Below are 18591 nucleotides of genomic sequence, written 5' to 3' on the forward strand. Positions count from 1 at the left end.
TGATTTCAAATAAACCTGTTGGACTATAACCTGGTGTCGTGTGATTTGAGACCTTGTCCACCCCAGTCCAACATTGGCACCTTCACATCTTGAATATTTGTAAGGCAGACGTAGATAGATTCGTGTTAGGCAAGGGAAGCAAAGATTTTAAGGATTGGGTGGGAATGTGGGAATTCGAAACTCAAACAGATCGGCCATGACCTGACTGAATGACAGAGCCAGCTTGAGGAATTGAATGGCCTACTGCTCTCCTATTTTGTATGTGAGCGAATGCGACTCGGTTCAAGTTAGGACACAGGTAGGAGAGCACTGGATGAGCTTCAATTTTCACAATATTTATAATTTATTTAAAGGAATGAAGGAACCATAACAATTGCCTTTTTACCAGGCAAGGGGTCTATACATTCTGCTGCTTCATTACACAATGGGGACCACTTAATGCAGAAAAGCACTGGAAATAGCTACAGTTCTTGTAGGATGAAGGTTCATGTGAGAACACCTAAGGTAAGTATAATTGTATTCTTTTATATTGAAATACCTAGCAATTACCAAACAGTTATGCTTGCTGTGTATCCCGCATATGAATAATCATCTTAAAGTCTCTCGCCTTATTCCTATCCTCAATAGTTCACTGTTCCAAGCTCGGCTCCAATCTAATGTCACAGTGGCTATTCTCACTCCCGTGCCAGGAGCCCATGCTGGTGCATTCCGTACATTTGTGCCTAAAATCCATGGGGTTGCTACATTGTCATAGGTGCTGCCTTTCAGATGTGACGTTAAACCAAAGATCTATTGGATCTTGCATCAGGTGGATGTTAAAGGACACCTGCTCCTGTTTGAATGGAGATCCGTGGGAGAGAAGGGAGGGTACTGTGCTCTCTCCGGCTCCCTGGTCAATAGTTATCCCTAAAAGCAGACCTTCTGATTAACGTTGTCTCACTGTTTGTGGGAACTTGCTGTACACAAGTTCCCTGCTACATTTTCCACGTGACCACAGTGACTACCCTTCAAAAGAACTTTGCAGCTCTGATGAAGAGTCATCTAGACTTGAAATGCTGGCTTGCTGCCTCTATCTCTCCCTGAATGCTGGCAGACCCACTGTGATCTCCAGCAATTTTTCTTTTCAACACAGATTCCAGCTTCTGCAGTAGTTTGCTCCTTCATTGTCTATAAAACCCTTTGGGGCATCCTGTGGTCATGAAAGGTACTGTCGCAGTGCAAATCTTTCTTTTCCAGCAGCATTGAAAAACAGGTGTGAAAAAATTAACCAAGCCATCAATTTTGTGGAATGAGCATTGTAGCTGAACGTCTTATAGTTGATAGGTGACTGTGAGAAGATGTGAATAAGTTAGTTATCAAAAAGGCAAAGATTTGTTGAATTGTAGATTGCCTTTAACAAAATAAATCAGCTCAATTTCTTTGTTAGCCTTAAGACATCTAGAAAATATGACTTTGGTCAGACTAACAAGAATTGTTTTAAGTCCCTACTCTGGAATACCGATGTGAGACATCTTGAGACAAAGTTGCCTGAGCCTAAATAGCATTATCATACATTCATGATGATCCAGTATGCGGGTACAGTAGGTGGGAAGGAAGGCAAATCGAATTTTGGTATTAATTGCTAAAGGAATGGAATAAAAAAGTAGGGGAATGTTGCCGCAGTTGTACAAGGCATTAATGAGACTGAATCTGGAGCATTTGGGCTCCTTACTTTGGAAAGGATGTAATTGCATTGGAGATAGTTCAGAGAAGGTTCACCAGTTTGATTCCGGAGATGAAAGCTTTGTCTAATGAGGAGAAATTCAGCAGTTTAGGCTAATACTTACCAGAGTTTCGAAGAATGAAGGAGATCTAGTTGAGGTGTCAAAGATGCTAAAGGGGATTGACCAAGTAGGGTGTACAGCAGATGTTTACCCATGTGGGAAAACATAGACAATCGTGGTTTTAGGCTAAAGAGTGGCAGATTTAAAGTAGAGATGAGAAGGGATTACTTCTCTCAAAAGTGGGGAATCTGTGGAATTAGAATTAGCTTTATTGTCACACTCACTCACATGAGCACAGTGGAGAGTTTACAAATTGCCACTTATGGTGCAATCTTAGGTACCAAGGGATCTAGGTATAGATTCTTAAGTACAAATTCTTCAGGGTTGGCAAGTAAGAAAAATAAAGAAATAAAATGTCCCGCAATAAATTAGAAAAATAGAGAAATAAGAATTCAAAATAACAGTCCCTCCAACCCAGATCACTCCAGGCTTCACCTCAAGGTTGGGATTTCCAGGAGTTTGGGTCCACGCTGAGGCCGGGAGTTCGAATCCAAGTCTACCCAGACCGTGGTGGATTTCAGCACGTTGAATAAATTTAGGGAGAAGATGGACAGATTTCTAATTAATAATGGATCAAAGGGTTGTGGGGAGTGGAGTTGATGCTGTGATGTATTAAATAATGCAGCAGGCTTGAGGTCCTGAATGACCTATTCCTGCTTCTGGTTCTTGTGTTCTCATGTTTTGCCCCTTCGGACCCCTGCAGTTTTGTTCAGTCATTAGCATCCCCATCTCCTGTTTGTGTCAGGAGCCCCTACCCTGACTTCTGCAGAGATGGCAGGTCTGTGTTAGTCTTCCAGCCATTGTCCAGTGACTCCTACTCTACAGCGCACGCGTTGCACATCAGGCAGGGGAGGGGAAATAGTGTGAGCTCTGGGTCAAGACCTCTAATATGTCAGGTTCAGTTGCAAGCCTCAACCCTACGGTGTGTTGGGATCAGTGGACCACGAGGGCACTAGCCATTCAATTAAAGACAATGTAGATTGTCTCTCAAAGCTGAACAGCCAGTGGGAGACACCCCACCTCATAGCCTGGTGTTGTCAGAAAGAGAGAGAGGACACCCTGTCAGCAACTTTAAAACTTAAAAACAGTCAAAGTTGTGGTGCCAACCATCACAGCAGAGGGGAATCATTCCACACACGATCTGTAGCTATCTGGTTAGGCAGTTGTGAGAAAAAGGTCTCAAAATCAACCTGAGTACTGGCTTTCTCTCCCCCACTAACAGATCACCTCCAGGCAGCTTCTGTACCTCCGGCGCTGAAGGAGGCCCCACACGCTGACTGGTATATGCCAGTCCACCTCTGACCCCTGAGCTTAATTAGCAACCCACCACTGCATAGGCTCTAATGGCTGCTGGACGATGTACTGGAGAACAGCTACAGACAAGAACCTGAGAATTAGGAGCTGGTGGAGGGCATTTGAACCATCAAGCCTGTTCTGTTATTTAATAAAATCGTGGCTGATCTGATTGTGGCTTCGACTTCGCTACACTGCCTGCTCTCCCCATAACCTGTGACTCCCCTTTCAACCAAAACAATTGGCTTCTGAGGAAATGGGGTTGAAAATTGAGTGATAGAGATATATTACCTGATCGATATGACCAGCTAGTTCCGCAACACACGAATCTGTTACGTTGTTGGCCTATTCGTGAATGCAGCCCAAACTGGGAGAACTAATTACCTGTGCATCGTATCAGAAAACATCTGTGCTAATGATACACTCTGTCTTTTTCTCAACAGCCCCAACTTGAAGACCACTGTCCAGTGCCTTTCCAGTCACCTGACATTTGTCCACTACAGCTTACTGCCTCAGGTATCAACTCTCAATGGGGTGAGGGGAAAAGTTTTCCACCTTCCAAGCTCTTATAACTTGCATAGTTTTGGAAAAGGGTTAACCAGATAATGGACTTTTTCTCCAGCTCTTCCTCACAAGTTCTCATCCAACATGTGGATAAATGGTGTTAGTTATTCCAACAACAATCAAGAAGCTTGACACCATCCAGGACAAAGGAGTTCACTTGATTGGCACCTCATCCACAAGCACCAACTCCCTCTAATACTCCCTCTGCTCAGTAACAGCAGTGTGTACTATCTACAAGTTGCACTGCAGAAATTCACCAAAGATCCTTCCAAACCCATGACCACTTCCATCTAGAAAGACAAGGGCAGCAGATACATGGGAACACCACCACCCCAAGTTCGCCTCTATGCCACCCACCATCCTGACCTGGAAATTTATCGTTGGATTAAAATCCTGGAATTTCCTCCCTAACAACATTGTGGGTCTATCTGCAGCACACAGACTGCAGTGAAGGCATCTGACCACCCTCTTCTCAAGGGCAAACTAGGGTCGGGCAATAAATGCTAGCACTGCCAGTGATGCCCACATGCTACAAATGAATTAAAAGAAGTTCCTCAGGATGGCACAAGGTGTCCTCATCCAAATGCAGAAATGCTCAGTATAATAATTGAAGAGGCTATCCACATATGAATGACTGAATGAATTGTGTAGAGAGTCCAAGCTGCGTGCCTCGCTGGTCAGTTCAGCTGTGTGTGATCAAACTGCACAATTCTAGCCACTCCAATGTGTCCATTAGCACATCCAATATAATGGCAATATAAGAGCAAATATAAAAGGATTTTTTAAAAAAAATACACAATCGAGGGATGTGGGTGCATACTGTGAGATGTCATTATACACCTCTGGAGCAGGTGGGACTTGACCCCAGGCCTCCTGTGCCAGAGGTAGGGACCTATCACTACACCTAAGAATCAACTTCAACACTACCCACCAATAGAAAACAACTGGAAAAGGTAGTTAAAAAACAGGAAGTTGGTCACTTGCCCCCAAAATATTATCATTAGAGATTAACACATTTAGAAAGAAGTTTGAATGCCCAGTGACCAATTTAAAAGATTACTTTCCTAGATTTCAATTTGATGACTTACATTGCAACAAACAAAAGGCAACATTGCTAAGCAATATTTTTGTAAGCAACTTGTACTTTAACTACAGAACAAAACTCCCCCTGTTTAACATCTAAAACCAGCAATAACCTTCTGCTCCACAGTTATACTTTCAATGATCCCTCTGGCAGACATTCAGTTCTTCTGGGTCACTCCTTGATAATGCTTAGCTTCCAGGGGCTTGCTTCTGTTCCTTTCCTTTCCCAACCAGGCAACGTCTGACCCCAGAGCTGTCTATCACAGCGAGAGTTTAACTGGAGATTATCCTCGCTCAAACTAAGCACATCTCTCATTTTAAATCCTCATGAAATGGGTCTTTTCAATCTGAGCACAAGTTTCCTACACACATTCCTATGTGTATTTTCCTGCTTCTATCTGTTCTCTGTCTCTCACCGATCTAAGCAGACTGCGCTGTAAAATTCAGGGTTATCTTTCAGGAGAACCTTGTTATGTGATCCCACAATGGCTTCTTTTGTATCCTTTGCTCTTGAAGCCCATCTCCAAGGCAACATGAATTGTATGGGCCTTATATCCAAATAGAAATTCTGTTTTGCTGCCCTTAAGCTCCCAATGTGTTATTAAATGGACAGTTTAACTTAATTTAATGGTATAATACAATTGTTTCAGGTACCCTCCTGATAGTAAAAGGTTTGGATCACACTTACACTAGGGATGAATGGTGCTGAATGCAAGAACATATTGAATCCAGGCCCAAATTTCTAACAAGCAGTTTGAGCTTAACCTTAAGAACAACCATATCCTTCTGAGATCCAATTCATTCTGTTGGAAATACTGTGTGCCAAACTCTTCAATGATTCAACAAAATGTGCTTGGATACATGCATCGGAGTAAGAACATTAAGAAAAAAGAAAGGATTCAGCACTTCATTCAGGGTCTTGTTGAAGTTGTTTCAGGATACACAGAAGGAGTTCAAATAAAGATGGTTTGGATTTGGCTGACATTGGTGTGTCTTGGAAACCAGATATTGGACTTTAATATTACAAAATCTCCAGGCCTGATGGGGAACTGCACACACATTTTAACTTATCAATAGATCACATCATTGTTTAATGCTTTGGCACCATGGGTCATACAGGATAGTGTAAATTGGACAATTTACCTGTATTTTTCACTGAGCTGTTATACTGTATACAAGGTCCCACCAACAGCACAAACTTTTGCTGGATTTGTTATTGATCTCACTCAATGTTCTAGCTACAACTAGTGACAGAACAAAGGTACAAGCACACAAGACACAAACTTGTTACATTCTGTGTATGAAGAGGCTGTCCAAAGTATAAGGCTGAATGTAAACCTCTCTCCGATTGCACATGGGTGTTTCGTCCAGTTTTGAGGAAACATTGTGCCTTTTTTAAGGAACATCAACTACTTGTTAGGCTGAAGCGAGGGAGAGTTGAAGCTTGCATACATCTGCATCCACGAGGACTCTGTGTTGTTTCAGGTGTTAAACCAACATTTATGTAGAATCCAGAATAATCTGAAATTCCTCCAGAGAGTGACAGTTTAAAACTTTTAACATTGCAAACATTGAATTTGACATGGATTATCATGTGTTATTCCTTCTCTACAGCTGCCAAAACATCCATTCAGAAAGAAGTGCCCAGCATCAAACGTAAAGTCTCTCTGGACCCCCATGTTCGGTTAAAGGTGGATAAGCTCGAGTTGGTAAGTGTTCCTCTCCCAAATCTCCTTAATTTCCTCTTCCTCCTTAATGTTTGAAATTACAGTGAGTAAACTAGTTTTGTAAACAGGGATTCAGAGGAAAAAAGCATTACATTTTCTTGATTATTTAGACATAGGTGGAAAAAAGCAGGTATTAAAATATCTGTGTGAAGCAATGGAACAAATATTCAAGATCTTGAACAAGTTGAAAGAAAAACTTAAGCAGTTATAAAGAAAGGGTGGATAGGCTGGGACTTTTATCACTGGAGCGCAGGAGGTTGAGAGGCGACCTTATAGAAGCTTATAATGAGAGGTATCGATAGAGTTAATGGTAGTTGTCTTTTCCCTAGGATGAGGGATTTCAAGACTAGGAAGCACATTTTCAAGGTGACAGGAGAGAGATTTAGGGTGGTTTGTGTGTGGAATTAGCTTCCTGAAGAAGTGGTGGATGTAGGTACAATTACAACGTATAAAAGTTATTTGGATGGATTTGTGAATAGGAAAGATTTGGAGGGATATGGACCAGGAGCAGACAGGTGGGAATAGTTTAGTTTGTGATTATGTTTGAAATGGACTGGTTGGACCGAAGGGTCTGTTTCTGCGCTGCGTGACTCTATGATGTGCAGTTATCGCAACCCACTATTTTTAACAACATAATTCAACAAATAACTCAGAAGAATTTTTTTCCATGGTTAAGTGGCTAGAACGTAGAACTTGCCACTACATGAAGTCTGCAAGGTGAACTACATTAAGGATAAGGACAAAATGGATTTGAGGATATGTTGATGGGGTTAGATGAAATAAGGTGACAGAAGCATTAATGTGGAGCTTAAACAATGACATAGACTGATTAGTTTAAATGGTTTATCTGTTTTAAATGGTTTATCTGCACTGTAAACTCTATGTACACTTGCACTATATTACATACAGTTTATGCTTTGATAGAGATACAGTTATCCATAATTTTACACCCTTGCTGTAATTTTGACTGTCATAGGCACTGAAGTACCTTGGTTTACATGTCACAGAAGAACAAACAAGACAGCTGAGGCTCAGTCTCACAAATGATTCACAGGGAACTGTGGCCTTTGGAGGTAATGATAACCTTTCAAATTAAAATGGCTTTCTGGTAGCATTCTTTCCTTCCCTCATTTCTCTCCTTTTGTTCCCCTGTGGGGAAGGTGAGGCAGAAGTTTCTGTAGCTGTTACCAGTGTAGATTGATTAGCAGTAAATCCCCAGCCCCTAACAAACGGCATTGTAGGAGCATCTGAACCACACAAGCTGCAAAGGGAAGGGAATAAGGCCCATCTCCACCTTCTCATGAGTAATTAAGGATTGGCAATAAATACCGACCACGTCCCAGAAAACAAAAGAAATAATAAGAATTGCATCAGCGTGGGATGTGAGCATTGCCTCCATGCCTGCTCAGTTATAGTTCGCTGTTATAAAGTGTAGCATCTAAAATGTCCAACATGGATCAGATGATTCTTCATTGGAAAGGAGAGTAAGTTAGAGGGAAAACCATCTTCAGATCACACTTCCCACCTCAAGGGGTCAGAAATCAAGGACAGTGTGCAATGATTTAAAAAGTGTGCTTGGTCAGATCATACCCAGAAAGGGGCAAGTCTCCCCTCCTCAATGTTAACAGCCTCTTGTTCCATTCCGATCTCAGTTCTCTGGCCCCGCAGACTCAGTGCTTTGTCATATTACAATGAGATAGGCACAATGTTGAAATATGCTGATGCATTCCTGTTGTAAATAAACCATGTGCTGCGATAGTGTTAAGTTTACTTTATGATGAGGGAACAAGCTAATCAGTTACAGACAAAAAAACCTGCAGATTCTGCAATCCAAGGTAGACAAACAGGAGGCTGGGTGAACACAGCAGGCCAGGCAGCATCTGGAGAAAAGGAGCAGTCAATGTTTCAGATATTACCCTTCTTCAGGACTGGATGTGGGGGTAGGAGGAGCTGCAGATAAAGGGAGCGGGAAGATGTGGAGGTGGAATGGTGGTGATAGGTGGACACCGGTGGTAGGTATGACCTGGTTAGTCAATGGGAGGGATGAATCTGGTTGGTGGCTGGAAGGGAGGGTCAGAAGGTGGAATGGAAGGGAGGAGGTGGGGCTGGAAGGGGAGGCGGGGAACGGGTGCCAACGCTGTTTAAAATTGGAGAATGGAATGTTGAGTCCTCCTGGCTGTAGGGTGCCCAGGCAGAGATAAGGTGTTGCTCTTCAAATTTGCATTCCGAAAGCTAATCAGTCCTGCCCACACACATGTAGAACCAGTTTCACTCATTGCATAATTATGTCATAACTGCCTCCAGTATCATATCCTCAATTATAATCTTGTCACATCGGAGTATTAATTTTGCAAAGGCAAAAGATCCATGAAGGGTTGAAGGATTTTGAATCTACTCATCAAATTCCCAAATTAATGTAATCTGGTGTGATAGTTTTACAGAATGGAAAAAACCATCAGGAGATCCCATAAACTGGATTTTAATACATATCCCATTTATGCGAGCAGGACTGTAGCAGTAATTGACAGTTTATAGAAATTGTATTTCCTTATGTGTAAGTGGTTGGCATTACCTATAGATTCACTTATGTTCCTATACATAATGAATACACTAAAACTGTGGCTGTTGAGCTGGGAGACACGTGTTTGTAATCTGAATAATGTGAATAAATGTTTCTAAGATTAGCTCCAGTTCAATCCTTTTCACTATATTTCCTGAAATAAAACAATAACAGACTGAAAATGGGAGAATGGCCCTTACATCTTGAACATGATTTACCTCTTCGTCATTTCGTTGGCAGCTGACAATCGTGCAAATGATCCAGCCCCTGTCAACCACCTGTAAATTATGGCAGGACCTAACACATCTTCCCTGTTTCTCTGCTACCCATATTTTGCTGCCTACTATTAGCCCATCCCCAAACATACACACACATGCACACACACACCCATACGTGCACGCACGCGCACACACAAACACACACACACACACATGCACACACACTCCCACATGTACACACACAGACATGCACGCACAAACGCGCACACATAGATACAGAAACGTGTGCACACACACAGATACAGAAACATGTGCGCACACACACACACACACAGATACAGAAACATGTGCACACACACACAGACCCACACGTGCAAACACACACACCCACACATGCACACACAGACATGCACACACATACGTGCACACACAGATACAGAAACGTGTGCACACACACATACAGATACAGAAACGTGTGCACACACACACACAGACCCACTCATGCACACACATATGCCCACACTCAGATACAGAAACATGCACACACACACACACACACACATACACACACACACACACACACACACACACACAGGGAGCACTACATGCACACAGTCATGCACACTCTCCCATGCAGACTAACACATGCGTACACTACAAACCAGAAGAATTGGCTGATATCATAGTGGGAGAGAGGAGTAAAAATCTCATTCCATCCTTCTTGTGGTGGGAGAAGCTGAATCCTGTCCTAGAGGGCCTCAGCCACAATAAAGACAGTTGAGAATCTGTGGGTTTTCTGACAAGTTTGCAATTTGGTTTCTGCTGATGGAGTTGCTGGTGGGTAAAGAAATAACATTGAGTGAACTTTGTAGATTTTGTGCAGGCAGCAAGAATTACCTTGCCACAGGAGCTGGAGGATGTTGGCCTAAGTCAAAGACCCCTGATGTTTTCTCCTCATGAAGTTGCGAACCTTTTGGATACAACAGCTTTCCAATCCCCGGTAAGACAGTTACCTTCACCAGCCTAGATGCCAAGCTCTGGAATTCCCTCTCTAAACCTTACCACCTCTGTCTCCTCTTTAAAGATGCTCATTCGAACCCCCTGTTTGACCATATGTAACCACCTGTACTCATGGCCCATTATGTAGCTCTGTGCCACTTGTGTTTGCTTGTGCACTTTGGTATCATTGCAAATCTTATCATTTAATTCAAGAAAAGTTTGAATTCAGCACCCACCGAAATAGCTGGAAAACTAAGTTGTGAATGGGATACAAACAGTTTACAGAGAGATATTGAAAGGTTAAGTGAATGGGCAAAAGTTGGCAAATGGAATATAATGTGGGAAAATGTGAAGTGGTTCGTTTTGCAAGGGAGAACAAAAGAACAGAACACTGTTTAAATGAAAAAAAGCTGCAGAAAGCTGCAACTCAAAGGGACTTGGGGGAACTTGTACATGAAACACAGAAAGTTAGCACCCAGGTGCAGCAGGTAAACAGGAAGGCGAATGGAAATGTTGGCCCTTATTTCAGGGATTGGAGTGTATGAGCAGGGAAGTCTTCCTGCAATTGTACAAGGTGCTGGTGAGACCACACCTGGAGAACAGTAAGCAGCTTTACTCCCCCTTTATTTAAAGAAAGATATTGTTTCATTGGAGCCAGTTCAGTGAAAGTTCACTGGGATGGTCCCTGGTAAGGAGGGATTGTCTTCTAAGCAAAGGCTAAACAGTTTGGGACTCTACTCATTGAAATTTAGAAAAATGAGAGGTGATCTGATTGAAAAACGTACAGGGCTTGGCAGGGCAAATGCTGAGAGAATGTTGCCCCTCATGGGACCAGAAGACATAGTGTCAGAACAAAGGGGCACCCATTTAAGACTGAGATGAGGAGGAATTTCTTCACTTAGAGGGCTGTGAGTCTTTGGAACTCCTTGCCACAGAGAGCAGTGGGGGCAGAGTCCCTGTGTATATTTAAGACAGTGATGGATTGATTCTTAATCAGTTGGAGAATAAAGGGTTACAGGGAAAGGGCAGGAAAGCGGTTGTGAGGGAATGTCAGATCAGCCATGATCGTATTGAATGGCAGAGCAGGCTCAAGGGGCTGAATGGCCTACTCCTCTTCCTAATTCTCACAGTCTTCCAGTCACCAGGAAAGACAGGCCAGGGCTTAGTTTTTGAACTCCAGTACAAGACTGTCTTTCACAGTTTTCCTCCTTTGCTCTCTAAATTTTAGATCTTTAGCTCCAAAACCTTCCACAACCCTGAGAACGTGGACTACCTGCAGTCAGAAGTAACTGAATTGCGTCAGGAAATTAAGAAATTGAAGGTGAGGTTTATTTTTGCAGAGGATGTGGTGTAATGATATTTAATATCCTGTTGTTAAACTGCTCGACTTCACCCAGCAGGATTAGTTTGGCGAGAGGTCTTGCATTAGTTATGACTCTTATTGATTGTGTTTGAATGCTGCATTAATCTCACTAGCTGATTTTTATCAGTACACCACAAGTTGTCCAACAGTTTACCAGCAACAACCTCAAATCTTAGCTCTTCCAGTAAATAAAAGCGTGCCCTTGCATTCCATGAACTTATTCATGTTCACTTTGAGAGCGATAATGTTTGTGATGAGCATGGGAGGTTATTGATGACTGGTAACTCAGAAAATCTTCTTTAGGCTATATTAAGAAAGAATTATTTTTTACATGATTCAGGCAACATTAATCAGGATAACAATCCTATTGTGATCAATTGTGATTGTCTGATTCAAATCACTATTAAATGGGATCTACAGTCACACGATTATCGAGTTGGATAATCTGCAATATTGATAGCTGTTTGCTGTCTTACTTTTCCTGTGGCATTTCCATTTAATGAGATTGCTTTGCAGCTCCCCTCTTTCATCATAGCATTTGTCCTTCCTCTTTATAAACTGTTGCAGTCCCACTCTTAATACCCCTCCTAGTGCCTCACTGGGAAGATATGGGAATCAGTGTTTTGGCAGGTCATTAACTTACTCCTTTTTAACTGCCAGGATTGGCTGGTCTCTGCTGGGCGAGTCAGGTTAAAATCAATCTTTTCATGCTGTGTAATGCCCCTGGACTAGTATTCCAGAGGCCTGTGTTCATCCTCTGGGAGATATTTGGGTTGGTACAGTGGCTCAGTGGTTAGCATTGCTGCCTCATAGTGCCAAGATCCCTGGTTTGATTCCAGCCTCGGGCACCTGTCTGTGTGGAGTTTGCATGTTGTCTGCGCGGGCTTCCTCCTACAGTCCAAAGATGTGCATGTTAGGTGGATTAGCCATGGCAGAATGCAGGGTTACAGGGATATGCTAGCTGGGGCTGCGTCTGGGTGAGATGCTCTTCAGAGGGTCAGTGTGGACTCGATGGGCTAAATGGCCTGCTCCCACACTGTAGGGATCCTGTAAAAGATGGGTTCAAATCTCACTACAGTGCCTGGTGTGCTTTAATTGTAATTCTGGAATTATAAATGGTAACCATGAAATCATTGTCAATGCACAATTAAAATAGTGTAAGACTTTGCTCTTCACGATCAATTGACCATTTCACAGCTAGGAGATTTTGAAGTCATTCTGGCGAAAAAAAGCAACTAATTAGATAAAGCGAGATCTTCCAGAGAGTTAAATGCCCAGATTATCTACTTTAATATATTTTATGAGAGATTGCAAATGACTGGGAATGGAAGGTTTGAGTAATAGGGATAGGCTGGGATGTTTTTTCCCTGGAGAATGGGAGGTTGAGGGGTGACCTTAGAGGGGTTTATAAAATCCTGAGGGGATTGGATAAGGTGAATGGCAGGTGTCTTTTCCCTAGGGTGGGGGATTTCAAGACTAAAGGGCATATTTTTAAGGTGAGAGGAGAAAGATTTAAAAAAGACCTGGGGGCAATTTCTTTTACACAGAGAGTGGCTCGTGTGTGGAATGAACTTCCAGAGGAAGTGGTGGATGTGGGTACAGCCATAACGTTTAAAAGACATTTAGATAAGCACATGAATATGAAAGATTTGGAGGGATATGGGCCAAGCACAGACAGGCAGGAGTAGTTTAGTTTGGAATTACAATCAGGACGGACTGGTTGGAATGAGGGGTCTGCTTCTGTGCTGTATGACTCTATGACCAGGATTCAGGGAATACACCTGTTCTCCTTCAGCTAGTGTCATGGACTCTGTTACATACATCTTGGGGACTGATGGAACTTAAACCTGTTCATTCATCCATCAGTAGATATTTCAGTATCAGGAGCAATAGTTCAGGACCTCTGACCCCTGAAGTCCTTTCTTGCAATCACAGGCTGTTATCATGGAGATGGAGAAGAACAAGAAAGCACTGGAAGAGGAGCTGCAGCAGATCACTCAGGTTAGTGTGGACTCTTGCTGGAGCAATGCAACATTAAACATCATTCCAGGGTCTGGGAAGGGTGCGGGAGTTGAACTATAAGTGGTTCATCACGTTGTACAAGCTAGTTTCCCCGTCTGCGCTCTAAGCAGAAGGTAAACCTGGATAGGGTGCAGTTTCTGTTTAACTTCGACCGCTACCAGCCTGACAATCTGCTTCTAAATCCAACAGAGAGCCACAGCCACTGCTGCAGATAACAGGATGCTACAGAACAAGCTGCACCTGGCCAGTGCGGTTCAGCACGGGGCCCACTCCGCTGAACAGGACTATGAGGAGGCTGTATGTCTTCTGGAGGCCGAGATCTTGGACCTCAGAACCCAGCTGGAAGGAAAGGCACAACGTCATTCAGCACAGTTAAACAAGGTGGGTGATGTACTGGTTACTGAGAGATCGATCAGATGTAAACATACGGCGTAGTGGTATTATTACGGGACTGTTATTTCAACAACCCAGGTCATGCTCCAGGGACCTGAGTTCAAATTTTACTGAAATCAAACTCTTGGAATTAAGAGTTTAATGATTAGGCCCGGGGAAAAAAAACCCGTCTGGTTCACTCATGTCCTTTAGGGAAGGAGACTCTATATCCTTACCTGGTGTGGCCTACATGTAACTCCAGACCCACAGCAATAGGGTTGACTCTTAACTGCCCTCTGGGCAATTAGGGATGGGCAATAAACGCTGGCCTAGTCAGCAATGCCTACATCCTGCAAATGAATTTTATAAAAGAAATGGAAGGCAGGCTCTCTTGACCCAGATGTTTTGCTAGCCCCTACCAGGGAGCAATGTACACTACCAAGGTGAGGAAGGAGCTTGCAATATCATTCGAATATTGTGATTCTGTGCTTGTTACATCCTTCCAGTTTCCCCACATGTTTTCAAGATAAGATTGCCTGCCTCTGGAATCATTACCATACAGGTTATGGGTTTTCCTTTTCTAGAAGCACATTACTGAGGCTTTCCTGGTGTAGTGATAATGTTCATACCTCTGAACCAGGAGGCTCAGATGGAAGTCCCACCTGCTTCAGAGATGACTCAATAGCATCTAAAAGAGCATTAGTGACCCTTCTTAAAATAAACTAGTTAATCCTTGACATTAGGTGCCACGCTGGCTCAGTGGTTAGTGCTGCTACCTCACAGCGCCAGGGACCCGGGTTTGATTCCAGCCTTGGACAATTGTCTGTGTGGGGTTTCACATTCTCCCTGTGCCCTGGCCCACAATCCAAAAATGTTTAGGTTAGGTGGATTGGCCGTGCTGAAATTGCCTTTAGTGTCCAAGGATCTGTAGGCTAGTTGGATTAGCCATGAGGGATGCAGAGTTACAGGGAGTGGGTAGCAGGGTGAGTCTGGATGGAATGCTCTTTGGAGGGGCGGTGTGGACTCAATGGGCCAAATAGCCTGTTTCCACACTGTAGAGGTTCTATTGCCCAATTCTGACCCACAAGGAACAACATTCCTAATTTTGTGGGTTTACTCAACAAGTATGTAATTTGTTTTGAAAAATGAAATCAAAAAGAAATGATTGCACTATTAGATAAAAATTAAATATGAAATCAAACCAAAGCTCCATTCATTGCTGGATGCAAAGGCTCCTATTGCAGTGAAGAGGGACAAGGGAGTTAGCCTGATCTCCTGTATCTATCAGCCACTCAGTCCTCCACTGTAAAACAGACTGCCTGGTCATTACCACATCAGCTCCCACATTCACTTGTCACTTTCCAAATCCTCCTCGCTGAAATTCCAGGCCTGTGCCAGTTCCTCTGACACTGATATTTATTTGGCAGGAAAATAATCAGGATCTGCGGGAAAGACTGTCAATTGCCAACAGCCAGCTGCAAACATCTGAACTCAGTCGCAAACATCTGGAAATCTCCAACAGGAAGCTATTGTCCTTTGTTGAGGTGAGTTTTGTGTATAAACACTGAATTTATAAGCAGAAAGGTAACAACCCTAACACTGGCCACCTATTGTTGAATCTCCAATCAGTTAGGAAGGAGACTACTGATTAAAGTACAAAATCCAGATTCCTCTCAAATCATTGCCCAGAGATAATTAAAGGTTTTATCAATATATACAAGAGGTGACATCTCAGGTCAGACAATGCAGTTTAGGTGTGAGGTCTTGCTTAGAATCTGTCTGTTTTAAACTGGGGTCGGGTTTTATTTTTTGAGCAAAACAGAATGTATCCGCAACTATGCAAATATCTTGGATTAAATAATTTATGCAGGTGTCTGTCTCTGTGTCTGTGTAAGTGCAGGTGCACGCACTCGCGCGTGCGCACGTGTGTGTGTATGTGGGAGAGAGAGAGAGAGTGTGTGTGTTTGTGTGTGTGTTGTGTGTGTTATGTGGGAGGGAGGGAGAGAGGGTGTTTATGTGTGTGTGTGAGGGAGAGAGAGACTGAGTGTGTGTGCGAGACGGGGGGGAGAGAGAGACTGTGTATGGGAGAGAGAGCGTTTGTGTGTGTGTTGGGGGAAGAGAGAGAGAGAGTGTGTGTGTGTATGTGTGTGTGTGTAAGAGTGAGGGAGATAGATAGACCGTGTGTGTGTCGATTTTGCTCAAAAAGAATTAAACCTTACCCCACTTTAAAACATAGACAGATTCTAAGCAAGACCTCACACCTGAGATGTATTATCTGACCTGAGATGTCACCTCTTGTATACACTGATAATATCTCAAATTATCTCGAGACAATGACTTGAAAGAAATCTGGATTTTGCATTTCAATGAGTAGATTCCTTCCTAACTGATTAAAAATTCAACAAGAGGCGGCCAGTTTTAGGGTTGTTACCTTTCTGTTTATAAATTTTGTGTCTTATATCCTCTCTCTCACACTATGCCTGAAGAAGGAGGCTGCGGTTTCACATAAACCTGTTGGACTATAACCTGGTGTTGTGTGATTTCTGACCTTGTCCATTCCAGTCCAAAACCGGTGCCTCCACATAATGTAAACACTGAAGTAAACACTTCCTTCACAAGAGTGAAGCATGATCTAATAGTCCCTGCTACCTCCTGACATGTTCCCATCGTTGCGGCATTGATTCAGCTTTAGCACCATTTTCAACACAATCTCATGGAGTCTTTCTGCAGACCTTTACAAATCACATGCCCAAGGTTTTGCACAGTGCTGCTGAGCTAATCATCTTCCAAGAAAAAAATTACACTAACACTGCATTTGATGATCAATGGAAAAGGTTATCCTCATGTATTCTTAGAGCAATGGAAAGGAGATATTATTTTTCAGCTGGTGAAGGTCAACAACAGAAGGCAAGTCACAGAACAGAGAGGCTCTTCGGCCCATCTAGTCTGCCCTGGCCTATCTACATGAATCCCATTTTCCCACCCTTGGCCCACACCCTTGAACGGAATGACATTTTAAGTGCAATGACTGAAAACATTGCATCTCCAGCAGTGGTATCTCAAAACTGATTGGACTCATATTCCATCTACTTCCCTCTCAAAAAATATCAACGTTGTGTTTCTTTTCTTGCAGAAAGTACATAAGGTTCTAACATCTGCCACGTTACAGGGAACTGACCAAGGGTAAGTAGCTCAGTACAACTTAGCATATCTGTAGTGATGTATGAACAGAGTTATACTAATGGAAATATAAAAATGATTCACACACCAGCCCCTCCTTCTGCCTCCAGTATAGAGACTCAAAGTAGTGTTGATGTTGTGGCTTCAGGACTTGCTAAATAAAACCTGCAATGCGCCTCACTGGAATTATGTACGAGATTTCTGATAGTAACCTTCTTCTGTCAGAGGGTTGTGAATCTTTAGAAATCCTTGCCACAGAGAGCTGGATGGGTAGAGTCCTTGTGAATATTTAAGGCTGAGACAGATAGATTCTTGATCAGTCAAGGAATCAAGGGCTATGAGGAAAGGGCAAGAAAGTGGATGTGAGGAGTGTTGGATCAGCCATGATCCTATTGAGGGGCTGAATGGCCTGCCCGTGTTCATTTCTCTTTTGGTCTTATGGTCTAACTGTTTGCTTCTTCTGCACACCTCGTGCTTGCATGTTGAGTGAAAATGAAACTACTGATAATGAACTCACAGACACAGTGCGAGGTAAATATCAGCCATTCTCACGAACATATCATGTTATCACATTGTTTACTACGACCTATCCTCACACCTTGACATCAAAGGGGACTGCATGGGAAGAAATGCAATCTCAGGTGTCAGAATGCAAACCTGCAAGAGATAGCAGACTGATGGATCACGAGCATGAGAAAGGGCGAAATGTTTGCAACCATCTTCAGCCAAAGTCACTGAGTGGATGATCCATCTCAATGTCTTCCTGAAGTCCCAAATGTCACAGATGCCAGTTGTCAGTCATAGAGTCACACAGCACAGAGACAGACGCTTCAGAGCAACTCATCCATGTCAACTATACATCCCAATCTGACCCAGCCCCATTTGCCAGCATTTGGCCCACATTCCTCTAAACCCTTTCTATTCATATCCCCATCCAGATGCCTTTTAAATATTCATATACCCATCCAGACACAACATTTAAAATGTATCTGGATGGGTATATGAATATTCATTTAAAAGTTCGATTGGGATATCAGTCTCCCAGTTATGTCAAGGAATGGTGAAGCACACTGGAAACAGCAAGATTCCCTGACAACGTTCCAACTACACAACCGAACTAACTGCACCCCTAGCTAAGGTGTTCCAATGTACTGACCACTACCCAAAAATAGATGATGGAGAGAAAACAGACTGCATTCCTACTCCCCACACATTTATTTTCAATCAAGTCAGTGAAAATTAAAACCAGGCACCATATAAAACAGGCTGTCACTTTGTCATCAGCTATTTTGCGACAGATAGTAGGAACTGCCAATGCTGAAGTCTGAGATAACAAGGTGTAGAGCTGGATGAACACAGCAGGCCAGGCAGCATCACAGGAGCAGGA

At 42.9% G+C, this 18591-nt stretch overlaps 1 protein-coding gene across 1 annotated transcript in view; it reads left to right on the forward strand.

Annotated features, from left to right (window-relative positions):
- Positions 1-18591, forward strand: part of si:dkeyp-72e1.9 (syntaxin-binding protein 4) — a 70136-nt gene that overhangs the window by 35961 nt on the left and 15584 nt on the right. Inside the window, exons 7-16 of the mRNA XM_048609673.1 lie at positions 362-504; positions 3560-3632; positions 6378-6472; positions 7467-7563; positions 10141-10268; positions 11496-11588; positions 13566-13631; positions 13842-14033; positions 15452-15568; positions 17158-17207. Coding sequence (XP_048465630.1) covers positions 362-504; positions 3560-3632; positions 6378-6472; positions 7467-7563; positions 10141-10268; positions 11496-11588; positions 13566-13631; positions 13842-14033; positions 15452-15568; positions 17158-17207 — 1054 coding nt within the window. The remainder of the gene's footprint in view (positions 1-361; positions 505-3559; positions 3633-6377; positions 6473-7466; positions 7564-10140; positions 10269-11495; positions 11589-13565; positions 13632-13841; positions 14034-15451; positions 15569-17157; positions 17208-18591) is intronic.

The sequence above is a fragment of the Rhincodon typus genome, chromosome 21, assembly GCF_021869965.1.
Source record: "Rhincodon typus isolate 14 chromosome 21, sRhiTyp1.1, whole genome shotgun sequence".
Lineage (NCBI taxonomy): Eukaryota > Metazoa > Chordata > Chondrichthyes > Orectolobiformes > Rhincodontidae > Rhincodon > Rhincodon typus.